At 44.7% G+C, this 27,332-nt stretch overlaps 1 protein-coding gene across 2 annotated transcripts in view; it reads left to right on the forward strand.

Moving 5' to 3' along the window:
* The window catches only part of REPS2 (RALBP1 associated Eps domain containing 2), a 235,850-nt gene that overhangs the window by 102,320 nt on the left and 106,198 nt on the right, over positions 1-27,332 (forward strand). For both annotated transcript variants that reach the window (XM_006892403.1, XM_006892404.1), the window contains exon 5: positions 9,805-9,902. In XM_006892403.1, coding sequence (XP_006892465.1) covers positions 9,805-9,902 — 98 coding nt within the window. The remainder of the gene's footprint in view (positions 1-9,804; positions 9,903-27,332) is intronic.

A 27,332-nucleotide genomic window follows, 5' to 3' on the forward strand; every position in this document is an offset into this window, starting at 1 on the left:
CAAAACTTAATTGCATACTTTGGGCACGTAACTGGGAGAGACGATCATGCTTGGAAAGGCGGAGGGTCAGCAAAGGAGAGGAAGACCCTCAATAAGATGAACTGACACAGTGACTGCAGCAATGGGCTCAGGTGGATCAGAGATAAGGAAGCTCGCACAGGACAGGACAGGGTTCAGATCTGTTGTTCATAGGGTCACTATGAGTTGTACTTGACTCGATGGCCCCTAATAACAAGCAACCAAGTAGCCTTTCATTATTCCTTCAGTGCTCAGAGCTGCTGTTCATAGAATGACTGTTGATTTCATGGCACCAAAAACACAACATTCAAAAAAACATGATTTCCTAGGCTCTTTTACCACTTTGTGTTTTTCTTCTACCACACATGGCCTAGTGGCAAACAGCTGTGCTCCAATCCCAGAGGACCACAGTTCAAATCCAACTGCTGCTCTGCGAGAGAAGGATGGTCAGTCTCCTCTCGTGTGATTAACTGCCTCTGGAAACATGGGGGAGGGTCAGTTATGGGCCGGCTCCGAAACAACTGTATGCAGCAACAAAGATGTATTATGAGTTGCTCTTCCAGAGAATTCCCTAGTGTTTGAGTGAAGCGTGGACAGCCTCATGGAGTTGAGTTTTCTGGATCCAGCTATCCCTTAGGAGTCTGGGAACAAGGTCCTTCAGAAAATGAGATTTAGAAGCTTCTCCATCTTTTGACATCAAGGTCATGGAGGGTTTGTTTGTCTGGAACTTGAGTCCATCTTGTGAATCCGGCTTCTAAGATGCTGTCTACTTCGGAGCCTGCGTGTTCCTCATTTTAGGATTAAACCTGAAGGATTTTCTCAAGCTGTCTTCCTTTCTCTCTCCTGTCATATACCTTTAGGTTAAGAAGTGTACCATCCGCATCACTTCTTAGACAATTTAGCCCATTGCTGCAGTCCTTGTGTCAATCCATCTCATTGAGGATCTTCCCCTTTTCACTAATCCTTCACCTTTCCAATGAATAGCCTCTCCTAGCAACATACTCAAAGTATGTGGACATGAAGCATTGCCATCCTTGCCTCCGAGGAGCATTCTGGTTGCACTTTCCCCAAGAAATAGGTCTGGGGTTGGTTTGTTTGTTTGTGGTTTTTTTGTTGTTGGTTTTTTTTTTGGCAGTCCATGAAATATTCAGTATTCTTCTCTAACACCACCACTCAAAGGCATCAGTTCTTCTGTCATCCTTATTCATTGTCTCAGACACATAGCAAGTGATAGAAAAGACCATGACCTGAATCAGGCGCATCTTAGCCTTCAAACTAACATCATTGCTTCTCGATATTTTGCAGAGGTCCCTACACAACAGTTCAGTATGTCTCCTGAATTCCTTCCTGATTGCTGGTACCAAGGGTGTTGATTGTGGATCCAAGTAAGGTGAAATAGTTGACAGTTTCAAACTTTTCTCCATCTATCATGATGTTACTCATCTGTCTGATAGTGAAGTTCTTTGTCTTCTTGATGTTAAGATGCAGTCCATATTGAAGGCTCTATTCTTTGATCTTCTGCAGCAAGTGCTTCAAGTCTTACAGTGAGGTAGTGTCATCTGCATAACGCAGGTCATTGACGGGTCTTCCTCTGAACTTGATGTCACATTCTTCTTCACATAGTCCAGCTTCTTGATACACTTAGTGTATCGATTGAATAGGTATGGAGAAAGGCTACAACCCTGATGCACACATTTCCTGAGTTTAAACCATGCAGTGTTCCCACTGCTCTGTTTGGACAACAGCTTCTTTGTCTAGATCTAGACTTCATATGAGCACAAATAAGTGTTCTGGAATACTCATTCTTCTCAGTTTTAGCCATAGTTTGTTATGATCCACACAGTTAAATACCATTGCGTAGTAAAAAAAGAAAAAAAACCCCACAAATAGCCATTCTTCCTGTAGTCTCTGACTTTAGTTCAGATCTATCTCTTATTGACAATGATATCCCTACAATGAAATCCCTATGATTTACAATGTTGTTGATTGCCGTCAAGTTGAGCATGACTCATAGTGACTCTATGAACAAAAGACCTGAAGCCTTTATCTAACTATCATCATTTCTGCAAGTTCATAGAGTTTCCAGAGGCATGTGGTTTAGGAAGTGGATGCTACTCCTGCTTCCAAACCTGTCTTCAGCTGGGAGCGCCACCAAACACTGTCCACTATGGGCAACAGTTATGGCATTTGACTCGCCAAAGGCACAAGGCATCACAGCAAACCCAGATTACCTCAGTACAGCAAATTTTCAGAAGAGTGCAGTACCACTTAGAAGAATGTTCCTCAAAAATATAACAACACTATTTACAATAGCATGCCTTAGATCATTTGACCCAGATGTCTTATTCCTGGGAATATACCCCAAAGAAATCAGAGCTGTGACACAGATACATGCACACCCATGTTTATCTCAACATTATTCATAATAGCAAAGAGATGGAAGCAGGCCAGGTGCCCATCAAAGGTTGAATGGATAGAGAAATGAGGGTACACTTGAGTGATGAAATGTTACACAGCACTGAAAAACCACGAATTCCTAAAACTACACAACCTGGGTATGTCTGCAAGACCTTATGCTGAGTGAAATATCTCAGTCACAAAGGGATAAATACTGCATAAGACCGTTTTGTAATAATAGGATTGAGACGGGGCAGAGGGAAGAGCAGGAAAAGAATGGATAGATGATGAATACTGCACTGGGATGAGTGAAAGAAATATTACAAAAGGGATGGACCATTAGAATCCATGTGTATGACAGTGGAAGGGAAGAATGTGTCCATGAATAAATAGATGAATAATATAAAAAAATAAAAGAATAGAGCTATCAGGGAGAAAAGGTACTGTGGAAATTAGCAATGTGATGAGGAAATGGTTTGTCTGTAGGACAACTGCTACATCAGTACAGCATTTTTTTTTCTGATAACAGCCCCCCCCAAACAAACAAACAGTCAAAATCCACCAGAAACAAGACCCCATAAAAACAACTTACAAGGTGTTTTACAGAACCAAATCACATTAAGAAGTTCTGATTTCAAGTGCAGCTAAGGCAGTAGCACTTTAGGTTTCTCTGGAATATTTTTCTGCTGTCTCAGTAATTGGATACATCATAAAATCTCATCATTTCTTTCCCACCTTGAGGTGGCAGGGTGGGAGGGAGACTTAGCGATTCTTATGAAACATCTTCCTAAACCTAGTCTAGAGATACTGTTCATGTAGGTCTTTTCAGAAATGAGTTTTGGTGTTGGGATGATTTTCTGAAAGCCCATTTGAAGGGGTCAGTCCCCTGTCCGAAGTTCTGCTCTGATCCCTCAGTAGTGGCACATGTATGAGTATGCTATTCACTGAGGCTGAGTTTCTCTAAACCCGTTAGTTTCTCACTGGAAGCCCTTCTCAGCATGACGCCTGCCAACTTCCCGTACCAGATGCTCATAGACCATTGCTGTCTGTTGGCTTCGATGGATGGGCCAGGCATCGTGACTGGGCCTTTACGTGCTTTGGTTTGTCCTTCCCATAACTCTCAGAGGTAAATGCTGTTATACATAATTTGAAAAGGTATTTTTAAAAGTCGTAGTTGGTGGAATCTGTTGAGTTGACCGCTACTCTTAGCGACCCTGTCCTGTGCCATCCTTGTCGTCACTCTGCCCATCTGTCTCATTGAGGGTCTTCCTCTCTTTCTCTGACCCTCCACCTTTCCCAGCATGATGTCCTTCTCCAAGGACTCCTCCTGACAGCAGGGCAGATTATGTGAGATGAGGCTTCACTGTCCTTGCTTAAAGGAGCACTCTAGCTGCGCTTTCTCTAAGACATAGCTGCTTGTTTTGGCAGGCCGTGGGAATATTCCATACTCTTCTCCAACACCACAGCTCAAAGGCATCGACAATTCTTCTGGCATCCGTAGTCATTGTCGAACTTTCAGATGCATATAGTGAAATGATATTTCAGTGCTTACAGTAAAAAGAGCTCCTTTCCCGCCTTGCTCTCCGACCTTCATTCACCTCCCCCAGGCAGTGGCCTGCAGTGCTCAAAGCTGTTTCTTCACTGTTTCACGTCTTTTATCTGGCAGTGGGCCTAGCTACTGATGCTGAGGCATCTTGTTCGTTCTTTCTTTTTTAATTGATATTTTAACAAGAGTTTACAGAAAACTTGCATTTCCATTCATTCATTGTTGCACAGTTTTCTCTATCCCGCTCTACCCCCCCCCCGTCCACTTTGTTATGCGCCTCTTATTCTGGACTGTTGTCATGCAAATAACACGGAGTCATACGTTTCTTTTAGACAGTTCTTTCCCTCATCTATTTATTTATCATTATTTATACATCAATCAATCTCTCTCTCTAATACATATATAAAAAATTATTTATCCCCTCTTTTCTTAGTTTTCTCCCAACCTCCATGTCCATCCTGTTTTATAACAGTGGCATTATGCAGTATTTGTCCTTTTGTGACTGAGATATTTCACTCAGCATAATAATGTCCTCTACGGTCACCAATTTTGTATAATATTTCATGAGTTCTTTGTTTTTCTATGCAGCATAGTATTCTATTGTGTGATTATTATACTGCAGCTTCTCTATCCATTCATTTGTTGATGGGCACTTGGATAGCTTCCATCTCTTTGCTATTGTGAACAAAGCAGCAATAAATGTGGGTGTGCATATATCTGCTTGGGTGGCAGTTCTGGTTTGTTTAGGGTATATTTCCAGTAGTGCAATTGCTGGGTCAAATGAGGTTTCTATTTCCAACTTTTTGAGAAAGGGCTATACTGCCTTCCACAGTGGTTGCACCATTTTACACTCCCACCAACAGTGAATAAAGGTTCCAATTTCTCCACAACCTCGCCAGCATTTGTTGTTTGCTGTTCTGTTTAACTTTGTTATTGTTACTGGGGTGAGATCATATCTCATAGGGTTGTTTTTTTAAATTATTGTTGTTGTGTACCGTCGAATCAAATCTGACAGGCACAGGAGATTGCCCCTCCTTCTCCAGTGGAGGATCTGGTGGATTCAAGCTGTGTGCCTTTGGAATTGCTAGACAGCTTCTTGCCACTCGGGCATCAGAGACCCCTTGTCTCATAGCTGTTTTGATTTCCATCTATCTGTGAGCTAGGGATTTTGAACATTTTCTTCATGTGTTTGTTCACCATCTGAATGTTTTCTTTGGTGAAGTGTCTGTTCATATCCTGAGGCATCTTTTTCTAACATCTCAGTTCTAGAAGATACACCCTCACTGAAGGACATGACCTGTAAAGATAAACTCCTGGACTAAAAGGCCGACTTGGTGGACTGTCGTTACTGATTTCTGCCCACCTCTAGCCTGGGCGACTGTGGGTATTCCATTTCTCTGGGCCTCACTTTCCATTATCTGGAAAGGGGGGTGATCCCTGCCTCGGAGCTCTGCTCGGTGGGTCAGATGAGATGTTCCACAAAGCACCAAGCACACTGTTCCTGGCAGGTTCATGTTTCCAGACTCTGGCACAGGTTTTCTTTTTGAAAAGGATTCTTGAAAGTCACTTGGACAAGATCCACTGGGCTGGCTGCATACACGAAGCCTTTATTATTGTTACTGGAGGTTTGTGTTCCAGTTCAGAATCTTTAGAACTTGTTTACATTCCTCCTCTTGAAGAGGGTGGTACTTTCTGTCCTTTATCCAACCTCATGTGAAGGGAGCGAAGAGTTATTTGTTTTGCATTGAATTGCTTGGTTTGCATTTCATTTGGGAGCCTAGCGAGTAGAAGCAATAAATACCATTTCTCTTTTTCCCTCCGAGGTCACATCTAGTTGAGAAATGATGGTGGTCTTCCCAATGCAGATGATAGGAGCACATGACTTCGATTTGTGGCCCCATGGGCTTCGTAAACTCACCTTTGCAGGCCTGGCCAACCTGTGCTTCTCACAGGGCGGGGAAGAGGCACCGCTGCACAGCCGGGTCTCTAGAAGTGATCTGTACACAGCTGGGCACTCCTTCAAGCCGTCTCATCCAAGACAGGGTCTTGTAGGCAAGGGGCTGGAGCCTCAGGCCCACTGGCTTCCTCCCACCCTTCCTGTCTGGGAACCAGAGGCATGGAGTCAGCTTCTCTGGCAGAGACGATGGCTGGTAGTACCCCATTAGCGCTCCAGTTGACAGTAAGGACAACCTTCAGCATAGAGCAGTTCATCTTAAGGGTTTAATTTGCTGTAACGTTAAAGAAAAATTATTTCAAAAGTCCTACTTATTGAAGAAAAGTGCCTGCTGGCCAGCCGAAACATCCCCTACCTCCTGCATTTCAAAAGGATTTCTTCCTAAATGTATTTTATTTCTTCCAGCAGTTTTAGGTTTGCCGTAAAATTGTGCAAAACATACTGAAGAGTTCCTATTATGCCCTTTCCTCTTCCCCACGCTCTTCCTCCTCTTCCTACCATCCCATGTCCGTGTGGGCCACTTGTCACCACAGGGGGTCTGTTTGCAGTCCGATACATTATTGTTAACCCAGCTCCTGAGCTGACATTGCTTTATGCAGTCCCTTGGGTTTTGCCAAGTGCTTCCTATCACGTGTCCATGACACCCTCTGATCGTCCTTTTTTGGAAAGAAGGGGATTCTTTGCTTTTTGTGAATGCTGCCTAGGCAGTTTTTCTCTTTTGCGCCCATCTATAGTAGGTTCTGAAAACCCTCTTACTGCTTAGCTGGTTGGCGATTGGGAGATTCTCCTGCAGTTTAAAGTTGCGAGGGAGAAAGGGGGAAAAAACCGCAGATATAAGCCCGCGAGTGCTGTGTGGTCCTTGAGGCGCCCCGTTGAACCTTCTTCATTTTAAAAAGACCACAAGATGTTAACTGAGATACTGTGGAAGGCTGCTCTGCTCTCTGCCCCATTTTATGTGTCAGTAAACTTCAGAAAGCAAGCATTACATTCACTTATATACTTTCCTAAACTTGAACTCTTAGCCCAAAGAGGTCGGGCAGGTTCCAGCCTGAGGGAGAATTCCTCCTGTCTGTTGTAAGGCCCAGAGCTTCATAGGTTCTGTGCACCTTCTCCCGAAGACCTTCGAGGTCATTGTCAAGTGTTCTGGGGAAAAGAAGGAAGAGTGAGAGAGAGAGAGAGAGAGAGAGAGAGAGAGTGAGAGTGTGTGTGTGTGTGTTTGGTTGCTTACATATTGTTAAAGGGAGAAACAATATTTTTAGCTTCTGTATTTCCATGATTTAGTTACTGTATAGCTGATGGATCAGAAAATAAGAACTGATAAATACAAAGCACATTTATTCCTTTTCATAACTTTATATACTTATAAAGAAAGTAGGGAGCTCTGGTGGCCTAGTGGCAAGAAGCTGTGATGTAATCCTGAAGGCACGCAGTTTGAGGCCACCAGCTGCTTCATGAGAAAAGTATGGGAAGTCTTCTCCCATGTGTTTAACTGTCTCTGAAAACTTGCTGCAGCGTCATGATAAATGGAGACGAGATTGAGGTTAACAACTACAGCTTGCTTGGCTCCACAATCAACACTCTTAGGATCAGCAGTCAAGAAATCAAAAGATGAATTGCACTTGGAAAATCTGCTGTCAGGGACCTCTCCAGAGTGCTGAGAAGCAAGGATGTCAGTCTAGAGACTAAGGTGCACCTGATCCAACCCATGGTCTTTGCAATTATTTGCTATGCATCAGAGAGCTTGTCAGTGACTAAGGATGACAGAAGAAGAATTGATGCCTTTGAGATGTGGTGCTGGAGAAGAGTCTTGAACATACCATGGACCACCAAGAAAACAAATAGGTCTGTCTTGGAGAGGGTGAAACCAAGTTTCTCCTTGGAGGCTAGGATTTTGAAACTCCATCTCACAAACTGGGCACGTGGCCAGCAGATACCAGTCCTTGGAGAAGGACATCATGGGTGGAAGGACAGTGCAGGAGAGGAAGACCCTGGATGAGATGGATTGATACAGTAACTGGGGCAATGGGGGTAGATGTGTCAAGAGTAAGTAAGACTGGGTCAGGACAAGGCAGGGTTCAGAGATGTTATACATAAGGTTGCTATGGTGCAGGCAAATTGACTGCATATAACAACAACTTACAAAGATATTAATGGATATCTGTCCCATTAGGAAGAGAAGGGGGAATACTTTTTAAAATATATATGCCATTCAAAGTTTTCCTTAAATAAACAATAGTATTGATTCTTAATGTTTGAAGACGACATTCATTTTCTTTTCTTTTTTTTAAATTTCTTTATTTTTCATTTCAATGAACATCTACAGAGATTTTGGAATTCCATTAATTCATTGTTGCACCCCTCTCCCCGCCCCCCCCGTTTGCTCCTCTCCTTCAAATGCAAAAGAAAAACTCCCTCATTGCTACGCAATCCCCCCCCACATCCCCCAACCCCCAAATATAATCCAACATTCATTTTCTCGAGGGGCATAGGGTATATCATGAGAGGAGAACTTTGACACAGGTGTATATAGAATTTACTTTACATATAGATCGTATACACGTTATTATGTGTCACTTTTCTCACTTCTTTTGTTCTCCATCTCCATTTAGGTTTTCACCATTCCACTTTCACTTTATTCTCATCCTTGCTGCTGCTGTTGTTATGTGCCATCAAATTGCTTGCAACTCATAGCAACCCTGTGCACAAGAACTCGGCACCCTTCCCTGTCTCTCCCTCCCCCCATAATAAAAGTTTTATTGAAAAAAATGACACCAAAAGAAATAAGTGCCACATACTTCACCAAAAAATGAAATGTTACTATATTATCTTGGTGCATTAACCAGAATTACTGAGTGGTAAGGCTTTCTGTGACTGCATAGAAATCCGGGAAGTCATATAGAGAATTAGGGTTGCTTTCTTCAGAATGAACAACCTTCTGTGAATCTGGCTTTCCCTCCTGTGGGTGGACACAACACTGTTGAACAACCTACACAAAGAACCGCTGTTCTGTGCACGGCTGAACACTGTGGTCATCTTGTCTCAACCTGGACATTTTACATCCATAAAATGAAAGTTTGGGCTTTGAACTAGTCATTCTTTTAATGCTTTTTCTTTTCATCTTCCAAGAAGGGATATAGTAACTCTCTTGCCAAAGGCATTTTCACACTTTCTCAAGCCCACCTCTTTGAGAATGAAGACAAAACCCTTCCCTATCTTGAGCCAGTCTCACTGTCTGTGATACACTTGCCCCATTACCCTGGTCACTGTGTCAATCCACCTTTCCTGCTTTGTCCCTGCACCCTTTTAAGCATTATGTCCATTTCCAAGGTCCGAGACTGAGGAGGACCCAAACCACTTGCTGCCGAAGGTCAAGGACTGTACTCTTCAATATGGATTGAAGCTCAGTATTAAGAAAACAAAGACTCTCACCACTGGGCCTATTGGCAGCATCATGATAGATGGAGAAGATACTGAGATTGTTAACAATTACAGCTTGCTCGGCTCCACAGTTGACATTCTTGGCACCAGCAGTCAGGAAATCCAAAGATGAAGTGCACTGGGAAAATAAATTATCAGGGGCCTCTCCAGAGCATGGATGTGAACCTGGAGACTAAGGTGTGCCTGATCCATGCCATAGTCTTCACAGTTACTTGCTATGCAGTCAGATATAAAGATTTCATGGCCTCCTCATTGATTGGTTTCTGTCTTTAGCTTGTCCAGTTAAGTTGTGTTCAAGCACATCAGTGTTCATCTGTCCTCTGCATCCCCTCGGATTCCTTTTCTGATTCATCCCTGAAGGGCAGATGCTGCATTGATTTGAGCGTGAAGTCGTGTCATTTCCAGGTGGAAGCTTGGGATACCGTACTAACTTTGCCTCTTGCTCTTTCAGCTTCATATGAGGCCAGACAGTCCCTCGTCCAACCTGAAGGAAGCTCGTCAGGGGCCCCCGGAGCCAAGCCCCCTCGTCTTCAGGCTTCTCTTATCCGGGTAAGTGGTGTCTTGGGTTTTATGGCAGTGGGACAGTGGAGACCTGCTTTGCACTGGCGACGTGGCTTTGGGATGGGCTCACTTTTTATTCCAAGGAAGATCTAAAGCTGCCCACACAAATGTCCTTGTTGTGCTGCTTGTTTGCTTTCCTAGATCTTTTCTGTGTCTGTTTCTACCCTTCTGCGTGTCTTTAGAACACACCTGGCCAGTTTGTGGTCTTTGCTATGTCTTAAATGCCCTTCTGCCTTTGTCTCCCTTATCTCCCAGCCCCTCCTATAGAAGAGCTGGGCCCACATTTTTTTCCCAAACGTCCCATACAGTGTACTGTTAATGGTGCTATGTTTTACCTCCTATTAGGTTGTGAGGTTTTGGAAGGCAGAAGTAGCTGGTCTGTATTCCTTCTTAAAACTGCACTTTGAGGGGAGCTCTGGTGGCCTAGTGGCAAGGATCTGCAACTACAATCCCAGAGGCGCACGGTTCAAATCCACCAGGGGAAGGAGGAACAATCTCCTTCTGTACTAGTCAGATCTGATTTGACGGTACACTCACACAGAAATAATAAAATAAAATAAAATAATTTTTTAAAAAAACAACAAAAAACTGCAATTTGAGTGCAATTTGACAAAGCAAACTTTTCTCCCCGAGTCATTCTTGCTGATAGAGGTTGTGTGTCAGAGTGGTCGCTAGAAGCAAAAAGTGGTTGTTTAAGAAATATTTGTGGCAAAAAAGAAAAAAAAACCTCTTCCTTAGGGAAAACTTTGAAAAAGGAACTTCCTCATTTATAATTTTGAGTAATAACGACTATACCTCTGGTCTTCAATGATGAGGAATATTATTTAGACTGTTGTTCTTCTTTCTTTCATTCTGCACTTTCCAAAATTAACTTTTTCATTTATTTATTTATTTGAGTAAAAGTTTACAGAACTATTTGGTTATCCACTCAACAGTACAGTTTGCACCCAGTGAGTTTATGACACTGGTTATAACCACACATTATAACAACACTGCCTATCTCCTCTCTTTGTCTGCCATTTTAATTTACTCCTTCTTTCTTTAGCTCCTAAACCTTTCCTAGTTTATTTAGGAAATGCTGCACATTTGATCTTGCATGGCTTATTTTTCTAGGGAATGCTTCCCTCCCTAGTGTTATTGATCTCCTTATAGGCTTTATTATTTGGCTGGAAGTTGAGTTCACAGGGCTTTTGAGACACAGGGAAGATGAGAACAGGATTTCAGTTCTAGGCTCAAAGTTGTTAGGTTCTTTCTAATCAAGTAAGACTCACAGCGACTCTATGAACAGCAGACTTGAACTCTGACCAACCCTGTGCCATTCTTATCCTCTCTGAGTTTTAATTTTGTAAATATTTATAAAGATTTCAAATTCTCTTAAATGAATATAAACTCACATTTCTCTTTTGTTAGTCCCGTATATGAGAAAGAAATGATCTTTCTCTAACCAAAAATAGTGAACTATTTGTGAAAATCCCATATTGATGCCACATTGAAGGAATGAGGGGGCCTCCCGTTTTCTTTGCGGTCCAGCACAGCTCAGCCTCCCTCCATGATGGAACACACAGCTATTTCTTCAGCTGAGCCCCAGATGTAGCAGTTGGCTGGCTTTGGAGAGCCTGTGGCACAAAAATAAGCATCTTTAAACAGGAAAATCACACCCTTTGTGAAATTCCTGTTCCTTTAGGGAAGCTATGAGCGGGGCTGGAGGTAAATCCCCACATCCCCAGGGTGTTGACGTGCACGTTACCGCAGCGTTCCTCCTGGTGCTCTAGAGGCCAGATTGTTAGTGGCTGGAGGAGTAGTCACTCTCTGTGTCTTGAACAGTAGGCCTGGACTCGCTGGCCCCTTCTTCCTGGCCCCTTGATTGGATGACATGAGTGCCCCCCTGAATTTGGTGCCTTATGATGTCCAATCTCTTAGTCTCCTTTTCTGCTGGAAAACATTCCCCCTCCTTTGTTTTGTATTGATTTGCATGGTTTGGAATTGGGAAAGGAGGGTGTCCAGGCTGTATTCTCTCTCCATATCTATTCAGTCTGTATGCTGAGCAAATTGTCCGAGAAGCTGGACTGTATGAAGAGGAATGTGGCATCAGGATCAGAGGGAGATTCGTCAATAACCTGCATTATGTAGATGACACAACCTTATTTTTTTTTAAATTTTATTATTTTTGTGTGTGTGTACCGTCAAATCAGATCTGACTGGTACAGGAGGAGATTGTCCCTCCTTCCCCGGCAGAGCATGTGGTGGATTTGAACCGTGCACCTCTGGGATTATAGTTGCAGCTCCTTGCCAGTAGGCCACCAGAGCTCCCCACAACCTTACTTTTTGAAAGTGAGGACTTGAAGCACTTGCTGCAGAAGATCAGGGAGTGCAGCCTTCAGTATGGATTGTGTCTCAATAGCAAGGAAACAAAGATTCTTACCACTGGACCAATAGGCAGTGCCGTGATGGATTGAGAGGAGATTGAAACTGTTATCAGCTTCTTCTTGCTTGGATCCATAATTAACACCCATGGTACGAGCAGTCAAGAAATAAGGAGGAGGCACATTGCACTGGGTAAATCTGCAGTTAGGGACATTTCCAAATTATAGAGGAGTAGTGATGTCAATTTGAGGACTAAGGTGCATCTGATTCATGCCATAGTCTTTCTGATTATTAGCTATGCATCTGAGACCTGGAGAGTGAATAAAGATGACAGAAAAAGAATTTATGTCTTTGAGCTGTGGTGTTGGAGAAAAGCACTGAACATCCCATGGACGGTCAAGAGAATGAACAGATAATGTCTTGGTGATGGTGCAGTGGGAGTGCTCTTGCGAGCCAAGAATGATGAGCCTTCACCTCACATACTTTGGACATGTTGCTAGTAGGTGCTATTCCTTGAAGAGGGACATGATGCTGGGAAGGGTGGAGGGTCGGCGAAGGCGAGGAAGACCCTCAACCAAGTGGATTGACACGGTGACAGCTGCAATGGGCTCTTGTGTGCCAGAAAGTGTGAGGATGGCGCAGGACAGAACAGGGTTCACATCTTTTGTTCATAGGGTTGCTATGAGTTGTACTCAACTCAATGGCACCTAACAACAGCAGCACAACAACCCTGCCTCATTAACATAACAGAGTTCAAGATTTACAGCACACTACATAATTTATTACACAATCCTGAGAATAAATGGCCTAACCAAGTCAACATATATTTTTGGGAGACACAACTCAATCCTTGCTGGTTGCCACTGAGTGGGTGAACAAACCAGGAATATCAGCAGAATATTGCTTAGTCCTGCTTCTTCTGCAGGCCTGTTGATATCTTTGGGTCCAGCCTTATGACTCCTCTGGCATGCCGCTTCATTGAGTGTTTTCCTTGGCCCCTCACCGTACTTGGCTTTTATGACAACCTTTTCTACCCTGCTCAAGCCTATTGTAGTCATTGTGTCAGTCCGTCTGTCTTGTTGAGGGTCTTCCTCTCTTTTGCTGACCTTCTACTTTTCCCAGCATGCATGACATCATTTTCCAAGGACTGGTCCCTCCTGACAACATGCACAAAGTGTGTGAGATGAAGTTTCACCATCCTTGTCTCTAAGAAGCACCTTGGTTGCACTTCCAAGACAGATCGCCTTGTTCTTTTGACAGTCTGTGTATATTCAGTACTCTTCACCAACACCACTATTCAAAGGAATCAGTTCCTTCTTTGATTTCTTTATTTATAATCCAACCTCCACATGCATATGAAGTAATTGAAAATACTATGATTTGGGTCAGGTATATTTTAGTCTTTAAATTGACATCCTTGCTCTTTAAAGAGATCCTAGAACTTTAAATAGATCCTTGACAGCAGGTCTCCGCAATACAACTTGTCTTCTGATTTCTTGACTGCTGGAACCATGGGTGTTGATTGTGGATCCAAGTACAATGAAATAGTTGACAACTTCAGTCTTTTCTCCGTTTATCATGATGATGCCTGCTGGTTCAGTGGTGAAGGTTTTGGTTTTTTGTTTTTTTGTTTTTTTTATTGTTGCTGAAATGTAATCCACATTGAAGGCTGTATTCTTGATTTTTCTTCAGTGTTTCAAGTCTTTTTTACTTTCTACGAGCAAGGTTGTATCATCTGCAAAACACAGGTTGTTGATAAATCTTCCTTCCTTTCTTGATGCCACCTCGTTCTTCATAGAGCCCATCTTCTTAAATGATTTGCTCAGCATGCATATTGAACAGAAGTGGAAAAAGCACACATCTTTCCTGATTTTAAACCTTGTATCCCTTTGTCTGATCAAATGACTGCTTCTTGATCTATATACAAGTTTTCTATGAGCACAGTTACGTAGTCTAGGATTTCTATTCTTCTCAATGTTAGTCTATAATTTATCATGATCCACATAGTCAAATGCTTTTGCATAATCAATAAAACACAAGTAAATATCTTTCTTTTAGTGTTGTTATGTGTCATTGAGTCGTGCGATTCATAGCGACCCTAGGTACAATAGCACTGAACCCTGCCCAATCCAGAGCCAATCTCATCATCTCCGACAGACCTACTCCCATTACCCCAATTACTGAGTCAATCCATCTCATCCTAGATCCTCCTTTCCTGCGTCTTCCCCAGCATGATGTCTTTCTCCAAGGACTAGTCCCTTCTGGCCACATGCCCAAAGTATGTGAGATGGAGCTTCAAAATCCTTGCCTCCAGGGACTGGCTTGGTTTCACCCTCTTCAGGACAGACCTGTTTGTTCTCCTGAAAGTCCACGGTGTAGTCAACACTCTTCTCCAGCACCACAACTCTACAACTCAAAGGCATCAATTCTTCTATCATCCTTAGTCATTGTCTAGCACTCTGATGCATAGCTAGTGATTGCAAAGCCATGGCCTGGATCAGGTGCACCTTAGTCTTCAGACTGACATAGTTGCTCTTCAGTACGCCAGTGAGGTTCCTAACAGCAGACTTTCCTAATGTGGTTCATCTTTTGATTTCCTGACAGCTGGTGTGCCAGGAGTGCTGATTGTGGAACCAGACAGGCTGAAATTTCTAACAATCTCAAGCTCTTCTGCTTCTATCATGAAGCTGCCAGTTGGCCCAGTGGTGATGAGATCTTTATCTTCTTGATGTTGAGCTTCAATCCATATTGAAGACTACAGTCCTTGACCTTCTGCAGCATACACCTCATGTCCTCTTCAGAGCGAGTGAGGTTGAGTCATATGCGTAACGCAGGTTGTTGATGAGTCTTCCTCCAATCCTGATGCCACATTTCTTCTCTTTAAAGTCCAGCATCCCAAATGATCTGTTCTGCACATAGATTGAAAAGGTGTGGAGATAGGATGCATCCCTGACACACACCTTTCCTGATTTTGAACCGTGCAGTGTTTCACTGCTCTGTTCTGACCGTGCAGTGTTTCACTGCTCTGTTCGGAGGACTGCTTCCTGGTCTAAGGATAGGTTTCGCATGAGTGCAAGAAAGTACTCATTCTTCTCAAGGCTTGCCACAATTTGTTGTGATCCACACAGTCAAATGCCTTTGCATAGTCAATGAAACAGAGATAAGATATACCTCTGGTACTCTCTGCTTTCAGTTAAGATCCGTCTAACATTAGCTGTAATGTCCCTAGTGCCACCACTTTTTCTAAACCCACCTTGCACATCTGACAGTTCTCTGTCAATGTATTGTTCCAATCATTTGTGGATAATCTTCAGCAGGATCTTGCTGGAGTGCATGTGGTATTAGTGATATTGTTTAATAATTCCCATACTCCGTCACCTTTTTGGAATGGGAATAAATATAGATCTCTTCCAGTCAGTTGGCCAGGTAGTTGTTCTTCGGATTTCTTGGCACAGCCTATTGAGCTAGTCCAGGGCAGCATCTGCTTGTTGAATTGATATTCCATCAGTTCCTGGGGCTTTGTTTTTTGCCAATTCCTTCAGAGCAGGTTGAACTTCCTCCTCCTTCATCACCACTGACTCTTGATTATATATTATTTCATCAAATTCTTCTGTGTCGGCCAATTCTTTTTGGTACAGTGACTGTGTGTACTCACTAATTCTGTCTTCTTTTGGTGCTCCCTATACCATTCAGCACTCAGCCCTTGGCATCTTTAAGTATTGTGACCCAAGGCTCGAGTTTGTTTTTCAGTTCCTTTAGCTTAAGAAGTGCTGAGCAAGTTTCTTACTTTTAGTTTTGACTCCAGCTCTTTGCACATTTCATTATTGTATTTTATTTGCTTTGTCTTCCTGAGCTGTCTTTAAGTCTTCTGTTCAGCTCCTTAACTTCCTGCTGTCTTCTCTTTGCTTTGGCTTCTCGGTGCTCTAGTGCCATATTCAGAGTCTCTTCTGACATCTAACTTGGTCTTTTCTCCCTCCTCTGTCTTTGTTCTGACCTTTTCCATTCTTTATGGATGATATCCTCCCATAGTTCATCTGGTCTCCCCTCATTAGTGTTCAAGCCCTTGAACTTGTTCCTAAGATAGTCTTTCAATTCTGGTCTGATAGACTCGAAGTCAAACTTAGGTTCATGTGGATTTGATGTTCTTTAGTTTAAGTTTGAACTTGCATGTGAGTAGTTGATAGTCTTTTTCACAGTCAGCACTTGGCCTGGTTTTCACAGCTGATATTGAGCTTCTTCATAGGTTAAGTATTAGGTCTGATTCCTGTGTAGACCATCAGGTGAAGTCTATGTGTATAGTTGTTGTTTGTGTTTCTTACAAAAGGTATTTGTGGTGGATAGGTCATTGATTGTACAGAATTTTGTCATTCTCTCTTCAGCTTCATTTCTGTCACCAAGTCCATGCTTTCTAAGAAACTATTGATCCTTCTTTCCTGTTTCCAACTTTTGCATTCCAGTCACCCATCATGATTAATGCATCTTGATTACATGTTCGATCGATCTCTGACTGCAATAGTTGGCAGAAGTCATCTATTTACTCCTCTTTGGCCCTGGTTGTTGGTGCATATATTCTAATGATAGTACTGTTAACATTTCCTCCTTGTATGCATGTGGATATAATCCTGTCACTCACAACATTGTATTTCAAGATGGATCTAGAGATGGTCTTTTTGACTGTGAATGAGAACCCATTTTTCCTCAGCTTTTCATTTCCAGCATAGTAGGTCATATGATTGATTCAGAGTGTCCCGTGCCAATCCATTTCATTTCACCAATGTCAGTACTTACACATTCCATTTTTTCCTTAACATTTTCTAATTTCCCTACATTCCTACTTCACACCTTCCACATCCCAATCAGTAGAGTCTGCAGCTATACCTCCTCCTTTGTGATTCCTAGTAAGAAGGCTCCAGTATACTTCCAGTGCCGTATCTGCTAGACTACTCCAAGTGTGTTCTGTTGTGCATAGGGTTTTCTGAGGCCTGTTATTTCAGAAGTGGATGGTCAGTCCTTCTCCCTAGTCCATCTTGATTTGGATGCTCAACTTTAGAGCAATATTTGACAGACAAGAATTTTGCATGTAAGGGCAGATGAGGGACCTTTCCCATTATGCAGATAACACATGAGGCACTTATATCTTCTTCTCACCCCCACCCCTGCTCTGCCTGCATTCAGCTCGGTTCCCTCTGCTTACGCTTCCAGCACCTCCCACTCCCTGCCCCTAGCCAGTTCTGGTTTGATGGCTCAGGTCTCTGCCTACATCTGGATTAGAGGGTTTCTCAACTTGGAGAATGTACCAGTATTCATGCTTGTCAATAGACCATAAAGCTGCCTATTTCCTCATATCCTCACAAACACAATATTCTGGCAGGCTTGTGGAAGTTTGCCAATCTGATAGGTGAAAAATAGCTCTGTCTAGTTTTTCGTTTAGCATTTCTCTGTGTTAGTGAAGTGGAACATCTCAAATCTAACAGCCATTTGTATTTCCTTTGCTGTGAATTGCCTAGTCATAACCTGTGCTCCTGTTTTTATTTTCATTTATTGATTTTTTTTATTAGTGCGTCATACTAACAGGCTGAAACGAGTATTTTCCTCTGGTCAAGTGAGGTGCTGCCAGGTCTTTGGACAGCTGGCTCTTCTGAGGCAGAGATGGGGCTCTGGGCACCAGATGTCCTGGCGGGATCTTAGAATCCACTATGTAATGTACACAGCACTGTGACTGCTGAAGCCCCTTTAACAAAAGACAAGCAAAAGATACTTTTGGAACTCAGACTCATTAGTGTCCCCCTGGATCTTAGGCCATTGGTTAGTGTCATGCTTCATAGTGCCACTAGAGGCAGTGACAATTGTCAGCGCTCACTGTGCTGATTTGCTCCTGGGCGCTTCATGTGTCTGTGTCCTCTCAGACCCCCCGCCTGACTCGCCGGGAAGGGGTTACAGATGGAATCATGTCCTCCTCAGACGATGTTGGAATCGTAACTCCTGGTGGAAGTCATTAATGAGGGTCTATCTGTTAGGTTAACAACAATGGCGCTGGACTAGTCGGGCAGTGTTTCATTCTGTTGTGCATAGGGGTCACTAGCAATTGGAACCAACTCAACAGCGTGCAGAACCCAACAAGAGGCTCAACCAGTGGAGGGGAGGTCCTAATTCTAATCACTTTGGAGTTATGAGAAAGAAGCTGATTAAAAAAGGCAGAACAGACACAAACGCACAGCGAAAGGTACATCTGCAAGCTTGGTGGCTGGCAGCTATCTATTTAGATAGAGAAGGCTTCACCTTAGAGCCCTACCTTGAAGGCAGTCTTCTAACTCCCAGAAGTGAAAAAATCCATTTCTGTTATTGCAAGCCACCTACTCGTGCCGTGTTTGTTATAGTAGTATTCAGAAATTAAGAGAGTAAATACTCTATCCCTCATTCATCCATGGCAAAATTCTTGGTAAGGGTTTTCTCTGGGGCCAGACATCATGCCAGGGGTACACAGAGGACCCCATATATAGCCTTACTCTCAGAGAACTTGTAGTCCAGTAGGGGAGGAGGATGTGAATAATGTGATGCCACGTGTGAACACAGAATTACAAATTGACAGTTGTCTTGCAGGCAGGGAAGTACCCTGGGAGCCCTGTAACTGAGAAATCCAGCCAGGCTGTCCGAAAGAAGTGAAGCTTGAGCTGAGCTGTGAGGTGTGAAGAGGAGTTCACCAGGCAAAGGAGAGGTGGGGATGGCCAACAGGGAGAAGTCTGTTCCATGCAGAGAGGCAAGCCTAGACAAGGTTAGTGTTTTTACTGGCACACAACAGAAACCACTCTAGCTTAGCAAATAGAGACTTATAATGAGATGTGTGGGTAGCATACCCCATCTTTGGGAGGGCTGGAGAGACTGCCAGTGTTCTGAGCTTATAAGGACAGATCCCCAAAGTACCCAAGGGGACTGCTGGACAAGAGAGAATTATCTCTGCCACCGTCCATCAGAAATTGGTGGAATTGGCAAACTTGCTGTCGTAGCTTTGTGGTCAGAGCCTCATCATGCTAGCGTCCTGGAGGCTTTGCCCCTGCCGACCTCGCCTGGAACCTGGCTTGGAGTTGGCCCTCTCTGGGCGTGTTTGTTCAATGGGTCCTGAACTTCTGGTTCTAGCTTGTCTAGTCATCAGTTTGTTGAAGCATTTTAAGTGGTATCTCATCAATTCCATGGCCCTGCTTTCCACCACTGACTTCAGTGCAGCTGGGATTTCTTCCTTCGTGACTGTTGGTTCTTGGATCGTAAATACTGCCTCCTGAAATGGTTGAGCATCGGCCAATTCTTTTGGGTACAGTGATAGTATTCTTTCCACCTTCTCTTGATGCTTACTGCATCATTCAGAATTTCCCCCGCAGAGTTCAGTTTTGCAATTCTAGGCATGATTTTTCTCCCCTCTCCACCACCTCTTTCAGTTTGAGAAACACTGAGCACATTCTTCTCGTGTGGCTCTCTAACTTCAGGTCTTCGTGTATTTAATTGTAACACTTTGCTTTGTTTTAATAAAGACATCTTTGAGATTTTCTTTCCCTTAAATGGATGAAGTGAAATATCTAGGCTTTCATTTTTATGGACTTCTCTATAATTGCAATCAGAAGTTACCCAAAATGACTTAAAAAATCAAAGGTTAAGAAAAATGTAAGGGTCTATAACTTTAAAAGTACTCTTCTCCAACACCAAAAGTCAAAAGTATCATTTGTTTGGTACTGGAGAAGAGTACGGAATAGCCCACAGACTGCCAAAAGCATAAACAGATATTTCTTGGAGATAGTGCAGCCGGAGTGCTCCTTAGAGTCAAGGACGGCAAAGCTTTATCTTAGGGGTATTGGGAATGTCGTTAGGAAGGACCAGTCTTTGGGGAAAAAAGATGTCACACTTGGAAAGGTGGAGGGATAATCAAAGAGTGGAGGCCCTCAACGAGATGAATTGACACTGTGACTGCAGCTCAGGTGTGCTGGCGATTGTGAGGATGGCACAGGACGGGACAGAGTTCGGGTCTGTTGTTCACAGGCTCACTCTAAGTTGTACTGGACTCAGGAGCACCTCACAATCACAGGAACCACTTTAAAAGTAAGGGAGAGGGGCGAGCTCTGGTGGCCTACTGGCAGGAAACTGCACTGCAATCCCAGAGGTGCGCGGTTCAAACCCACCAGATGCTCTGCTGAAGAAGGAGGAACAATCTCCTCCTGTAGCAGTCAGATCCAATTTGATGGTACACACAGAAAAAGAATAAATAAATAAATAAATTTTTAAAAAAGTAAGGGAGAGGGCCTAGACTTTGAGGTATTGGGGGCCATCGTTTGCTAAAGGCAAAAAAAGCCCCACGTATTACAGGAACACTTTTCTGTTTCTGGACTAAGATTGGCAAGTTTGACCAGTCATTTCTTTGTTCATTTATTCAATAAACAGTGCATGTTTCCTGTGTGCTGGACACTGTTCCAGGTCCTGGGGAGACAGTGGTGATAAGGACAGACAGAATCGTCTCCTGGACCTCGTGTCGGACAAAGGGAGGAGTGGGGGGAGACAGAACAGAACAGAAATGAGATTGGAGCGCACTGCAGAATGGTGGTCAGTGTGAAACAGATCTGGTGGGATCTCTCTCCTCCTGGCCTCTTTTGTTCACTCAACAGTTGTTCCCACCACTTTACCCTCCTCTTTTATTCCGTGTGCCCTTAATTCCTGGAGACTCTCCCTGGCTCCGTGCAAGAGGAGCGAGCGCCTGTCCCTCAAATGGAGAGAGGCTGCAGGCACAATGGCTCATCTCTGTAGCCCCATTGATTGCCCACATAGACAAGCAAATCCTAACTGGCAAATTGTCTGAGCTCCGAAGTAGAACCAGGAGAGCTAATCTGATGTCATCGTGCCTGTTGATTGCACTGAGCAATCAATCCTATGTCATGGTGACCTGAGGACGACAGAAGGCGATGGGCCAGTCCTGCGCTGTCCTTGTGAGCATCAGCTTGCTCAAGTCTGTCCTTGTGGCCACTGTGTATTTTGAGTGCCCTCCAACCTGGGATGGGGAGGAATATTCGGCACTCTGTTGGATGATATTCTGTTGTCTGTAGGGCGTACATTGACTGAGTTGTCTTCCGTGGTGACTGAAGCCGCCACAGTGTGGCAAGCTGGCTGGTGGGTGGTGGCTGATTTCAGGTGGCCAGATTCTAGAAGTGAGCTAGCCCAATGCCTCCATCTGTCATGAGGGAATCGCTGTGCTGTTGGGCCTTATTTGAACTGTTGTTGTTGTTGTTGTTATGTGCCGTCGAGTCGCTTGTGACTCATAGCGACCCTATGTACAACAGCTCTAAATGCTGCTCTGTCCTGTGCCAGTCGCACTGTCTCTGGCACTCCCATCCCGATTACCCCAGTCACTGAATCAATCCACCTCATAGAGGGCCTTCCTCTCCTGCGCCGTCCCTCCACCCTCCCAAGCGTGATGTCCCTCTCCAAGGACCAGCCTCTCCTCACAACATGTCCAAAGTATGTTAGGCGGAGCCTCAGAATCCTTGCCTCCAAGGAGCCTCTCGGTTTAACCCTTTCCATGATGAATCTGTTTTCCTAGCAGTCCATGGTACCCTCAATACTCTTCTGCAGCACCACAGCTCAAAGGCATCAATTCTCCTTCTGTCCTCCTAGGAGAATAGAAATAATCATGATCAATAGGCCCTGTATTTGAATGACTTAACACAAGAGGTGGATTTCTTCCTCTTTTAATAGGTTGGCAGGTACTTTTCTTCTACAGAGTGACTCTGAGCAACCCAGGCCTCCTGTCCTGTGGCTCTGCTGTCCCCCATTCAGCTTGGGTGGGAGGTGTGCCCCAGGGGACTCACCCTGCCTGGAAGTGTGTCCACTGCATTGCTACCCCCAGTTCACATGGCTGTGCCAGATTGGAGGGGACCTGGCGGACAGCCCCTCAGGACTGAATTCCCAGCAGGCCCAGCACACATTGCAGCTTGGGAGGATAGTGGCCCATCTGTGAGCATTAGTACCTATGATTCTTGCTCTTCTTGCCCCCGCCCCAGTCCCATGGCTGATCAATCCCAGTATCATTTTTTTTAAGAACTAAGATCTAGAAAACCCAAACCCATAGCCATTGAATCTGTTAAGACTCAGCGATCCTGTAGTACAGAGTGTAGGGAATCTTTCCAGAGGCAGCTGATGAGTTTGATCCAACTGAATGTGGAATTTATTGAACAATGTCATTAATTTCACATGCAAGCAAAATCTTGCTTGAGAGTATGGGGGGAAAAGTGGTTAGGACAGTGCCTTGATAGAAGTCTCCCAGAAATTTGAGCTGGATTTAGGAGAGGCTGTGACACTGGGTATATATCATTGCTGATGTGAGTCAGATGGATCTGGGCTAAAAGCAAAGAATACCAAAAGGATGTCTGTTTGTGCCTTATTGACTATGCAAAGAATTTGTGTAGATCCTAACAAGTTACGGCTAACATTGAGGAGAATGGGAATCCCAGAACACTTAATGAAGCCCATATGAAACGTGTACCTAGATCAGGACACGGCTGTCCTTTCAGAGCAAGGGAGCACTGAGAGGTTAAAATCAAGAAAGGTGTGTGTCCGGTTGTGCCCTTCTCCATACCTATTTAAGCAGATCATTCGAGAAGCTAGACTAAATGAAGAGGAATGTGGCATCAAGCCTGGAGGAGGACCTATCAAAACTACCTGATGCAGACTACACTGAAAGTGCAGAGGACTTGGAGCACAGCCTTCAATATGGATACATCTCAACATCAAGAAGACAAAAATCCTCACCACTGGGCCAACAGACACCTCATGACGGATGGAGAAAGGATGGGAAATGCTAGTGATTCATCTTACCTGGATCCAGATTCAATGCCTTTGGCACCAGCAGTCAAGAAATCAAAAGACAAGGTGCATTAGGAACACCTCCCGTCAGTGACCTCTCCAAAGCGCTAAAGGGCAACAATGGCAGTTTCAAGCCCATGGTGCGCCCAGCCCAAGCCATTTCTTGTCTTTTCAGTTGCTTTCTGTGTGTCTGAAAGTTGGATAGTGAATAAGGATGACAGGAGATGCCTTTGAACTGTGGTGTGGGGAAAGATTACGGAATGCCTGGTGGACTGTCAAAAGAACAGACATGTGTAACTTAGAGGCAGTGCAACCAGGGTGCTCCTTACAGGCAAGGGCCGCGATGTTTGGTCTCGCACATGGGAGCATGTTGTCAGCAGGGCCAGTCCTTGGAAAAAGGCATCATTCTGGAAAAGGTGGAGGGTAGCAAAAGAGAGGAAAGTTCACAAGACAGAGGGACTGTACCCATGGTCTCAAGTATTAGTGAGAATGGGGAAGGGTGCACATCTACTATTTGTAGGGTCACTGTGAGCCATAGTTGACATGACAGCACACAACAACAACAGCAACAACAACAGCAGCCTTTTGATTAGCTGCCCAGTGCTTTAACCACTGCCCCCCCCTCAAGGCTCCTTGCTTTTTCTGTAGGCAAATCCGTCCACACATAGTATCAAGTCTCTTCTCACAGGCTCGTCAGCCATTCTTTCCTCTCTCTGGGCTATGGAGTTTGTGCATCTTGGCCCACCAGGTCGTGTTCAGACCGGGGCTTGCAGAAGGACAGCTTTTGTGTTTCCACAGCATTGTTGGCAGGCGGGAGGATGGTGCCAGGGGATTGATTGTAGCCTGGGTATAAGCTTTTGCTGCTCCAGATGGTCTGTTGATTGACTGCAGCCACCGAAGGACACTTTCTGAAGATCGTTTCGGCCTTGTAGGTGAACTGAACCTACTCTCTAGGTGAGTCTAGAAGATGCCTCCAGGGCCAGACTCGAGCCGGGCCAGAACGTTGGGTGAGGGAACAGTAGGCACCCGCTCCTGCAATTCCTGCTATTCTCCTGCTATTCTTGATTTCGAAGATCCTCCGGGGTGAAATGTCACCTTCTGGGATTGTATTAATAGTACTACTTTTGCATGTGTCTTTTGAAGTCACTTTCATTATAAGCAGCTGGTTTCCCCCAGAGACAGTAGCTTGCTGGGCTAAATATTTGCATTTGTCTGGAAACAAAACCCAGGGTCGAAATGTTTTAAATACAAACAAATCTAATTCTCTGGTGTCTAGAGAGACCGTATAATGAGCCATGTGCATGTGGCCTAAGCAGATGTGCAAGATGACACCCTTTCCTTTTATTTTTTTTTCCCTCGCGACACTCACAGGGTTTGGAATTGGCATCCAGGAGCAAGCATGTCCGCCTCAGTGACGGAACCACCAGAGCTGGAATTGAACTCGGGGAGGCCTGTCTGAGCATGCGCTGTGCCTGGTCCTGGCTTCTGCGTGGAAGTCTGAGGCTTCCTGGCTCTCTCACCCCTTTCATCAGTGTCATCCCTAGTCTTCACAACTAGCCCTTCTTACTTCTGTGACTGACTTTCCCCCGTCTGGTCAGAACCCCTGTGTCAACGACGGCGGTAGTTGCGTTGAGGTGGTGGGGGTGATGCGCACTGGGCTCCTGCAGCCAGCCGGCCCCTCACCCCTCCTGCGCCCCACTGCTGCAGTGGGTCTCCTCTCCTCTGGTGGTGGGCGCCATGGCAAGCTTCAGTGAGCTGCACTGACACGGTGCTGCCAGGATGGTGCAGATGTGGACGTGCGGTGTTCTAGACTGTTGTACGCAGGCTCACGAGGCGTCAGAGACAATGGTGCACAGCACCAACGTGCGCCATGTGCCCTGAGCTCGGGCTGCTGAGCGAACCGAATCTTGTCTGCATCCTTCAGTGTTTCTGCCATGCACATCTGATTCATTGCCCTGTTGCCAACTCCTCTGTGGATCCTTGCTGGTCCTTCATGATCTGGGCCCCGTTCCCTGTTTGGGGCCCCCAGAGGCAATTTATTTTAAATTCACTTGGTACTGATGGCCTCAGCTAGCTGGGTGAAGCCCATCAGAGGTGCCATTCAGGAGACAGCCTTTTCCCCTCATTTTCTGGTGTCTGAGCAAATGCTGCAGCGTCTGCCTGCCTGGCCCTGCATGCCCTATGGCATTCCTGTGTACCCTATGGCATCTGTGCGTGCCCTATGGTGTTCTTCTGGCATTTGTCTCTCAACCCTGGAGTGTGCTTGGAATCACCGGGAAGACTTACTTGAGGCCTGATCTGGGCCCTACTCACAGGCTTTGTGATTCATCAGCTGTGGGATGGGCCCTGGTAGTGAGTTTCTGCCAGGTCTCTAGTGGATGCTGGTGCAGGAGGTCTGGCGGGTCACACATTGTAGCAAAGCTCTGTTGTTGTTGTTGTTATATACCTTCAAGTCAGAAATGGTCCATAGCTGACCTTCCAGCGGGTTTTCAAAGGCAGTAAATCACATAAGAGGAGCTTGCCCATCCTTCCCCCCACCATAGAAGCTGGTAGATTTGAACCATGTACCTTTGGGTTGGCAGCCCAGTTCCTTATCACTAAAGAGCTGTAGTGGTAAGAAGCTATGCTGCAATCCCAGTGGCATTGAGATAAACCCAGCATGTGGTTTGAACTCCCCAGCTGATGGGCAGTCTCCTCCCGTGCATTTTACTGCCTCTGAAAACCCACTCTGGGTCAGCTGTGGGTTGATTTCAACTCAACGGTACACACCACCACCACCAAGCCACCAGAGCTCCCTAGCAAAGCCCTGTATTATCGTAGCTCCTCCGCGCCGTTTTGAGGTTACTTGCTGCTCTTTTTTCACACTTGTTTTTCTCTCTTGATTTCCCATGGAGATGAACCTGTCTTAGTTACCTAATGCTACGATAACAAAAATAACAGAAGTTGGTGGCCTTAACGAACAGGTTTATTTGTCCCACCATTTAGGAAGCTAACTGTCACATGCTGGCTGTCGAGGAAGGCTTCCTCCCTGTGTTGGCTCTGGCCGAAAGTCCTTGTCTCCTGGTTGCCTGTGCTCACCATATGGTGTGGCATCTACTGTCCCCATCTCTGCTCTTTCCCTGGGCCCCACCTGCCCGTCTTATTTCTCAGAGGTGATGGGTGTAAAACACACTACACTGATAAGCCCCCATAACGTAATAGAGAAAATCCATTAACAATAGGATTATATCCACAGCCATAGAGGTTAGGAGTCATAACACATATTTTTGAAAGGGTCACATTCCACTCTTTGGTTTCCCAGGATTCAAATGCTCCCCACATGCCAAATACATTCAGCCCATTACATGACGTCAGATGTCTCACATCTTCAGCCCCGAGTCCAACATCTTGCCTTCTGAACAGTTTCAGTCAAATGTGGTTGAGACTTGAGGCATATTTCATCGTAGGGCAAATGCCCTCTTAATCCCTGAACCTAGAGAAGATAGAGCACAAGCCAGCTGCTTCCTGAGTACAGTGCTAGGTAGGGCAGGCGTATAAGACATAGGCTTCTATTAGAAATGGGGGGAAATCGGAGAGGAAGATTGGACAACAGGCACCAGGCATGTTGTCAGCCCAGCAGAACAATTCCACTAGCTCTCAAGCTTGCAGATAATCCTCTTCTCTGGGACCATATGGGCAGTAGTGACTAGTGTCTGGAATGTTGCTGGTGTTCAGACGTCACGTGTGGAGTGGATGGACGAATATGCATGAGCCGTGGTGAACATCATTTTGCTTCTTTTGGAATATTTCAGCTTCATGGCATGATACCCTGTGCCCCTGAAATGCTCATTTGAGCAGAGAAAGGACCACTAGGTGAACCCGAGGAAGGCAGCCAGGAGCTTCGTTCAGTAGAGCTGTTAACATTAGACTATGAAATGACTTGTAGGTTTTCTTTCAGTAAAAGCCACAGAGATTAGTGTTTCCCAGTGCCTTTCACCACTGAGTCATACCCCTGAACTAAAAAAATAACAAGCAGCAAACAGTTGAACTCACTGCTCTGGAGTTGTCACAGTGATCGGTCCGCCATCAAGTCTCAGAGAGGCTGAGAGTCTTATGGGAGGAGACTGCCCAGCTTTCTCACAAGGAGTACGGAGTGAATTTGAACCTCCAACTTCATGGTTAGAGGCCTGACCTGTTGCATGTTATGCCACCAGATCTTTTTTTTTTTTTTTTAATCAT

Source organism: Elephantulus edwardii, unplaced genomic scaffold (genome assembly GCF_000299155.1).
Source record: "Elephantulus edwardii isolate Elephantulus edwardi_28Jun2011 unplaced genomic scaffold, EleEdw1.0 scaffold00115, whole genome shotgun sequence".
NCBI lineage: Eukaryota > Metazoa > Chordata > Mammalia > Macroscelidea > Macroscelididae > Elephantulus > Elephantulus edwardii.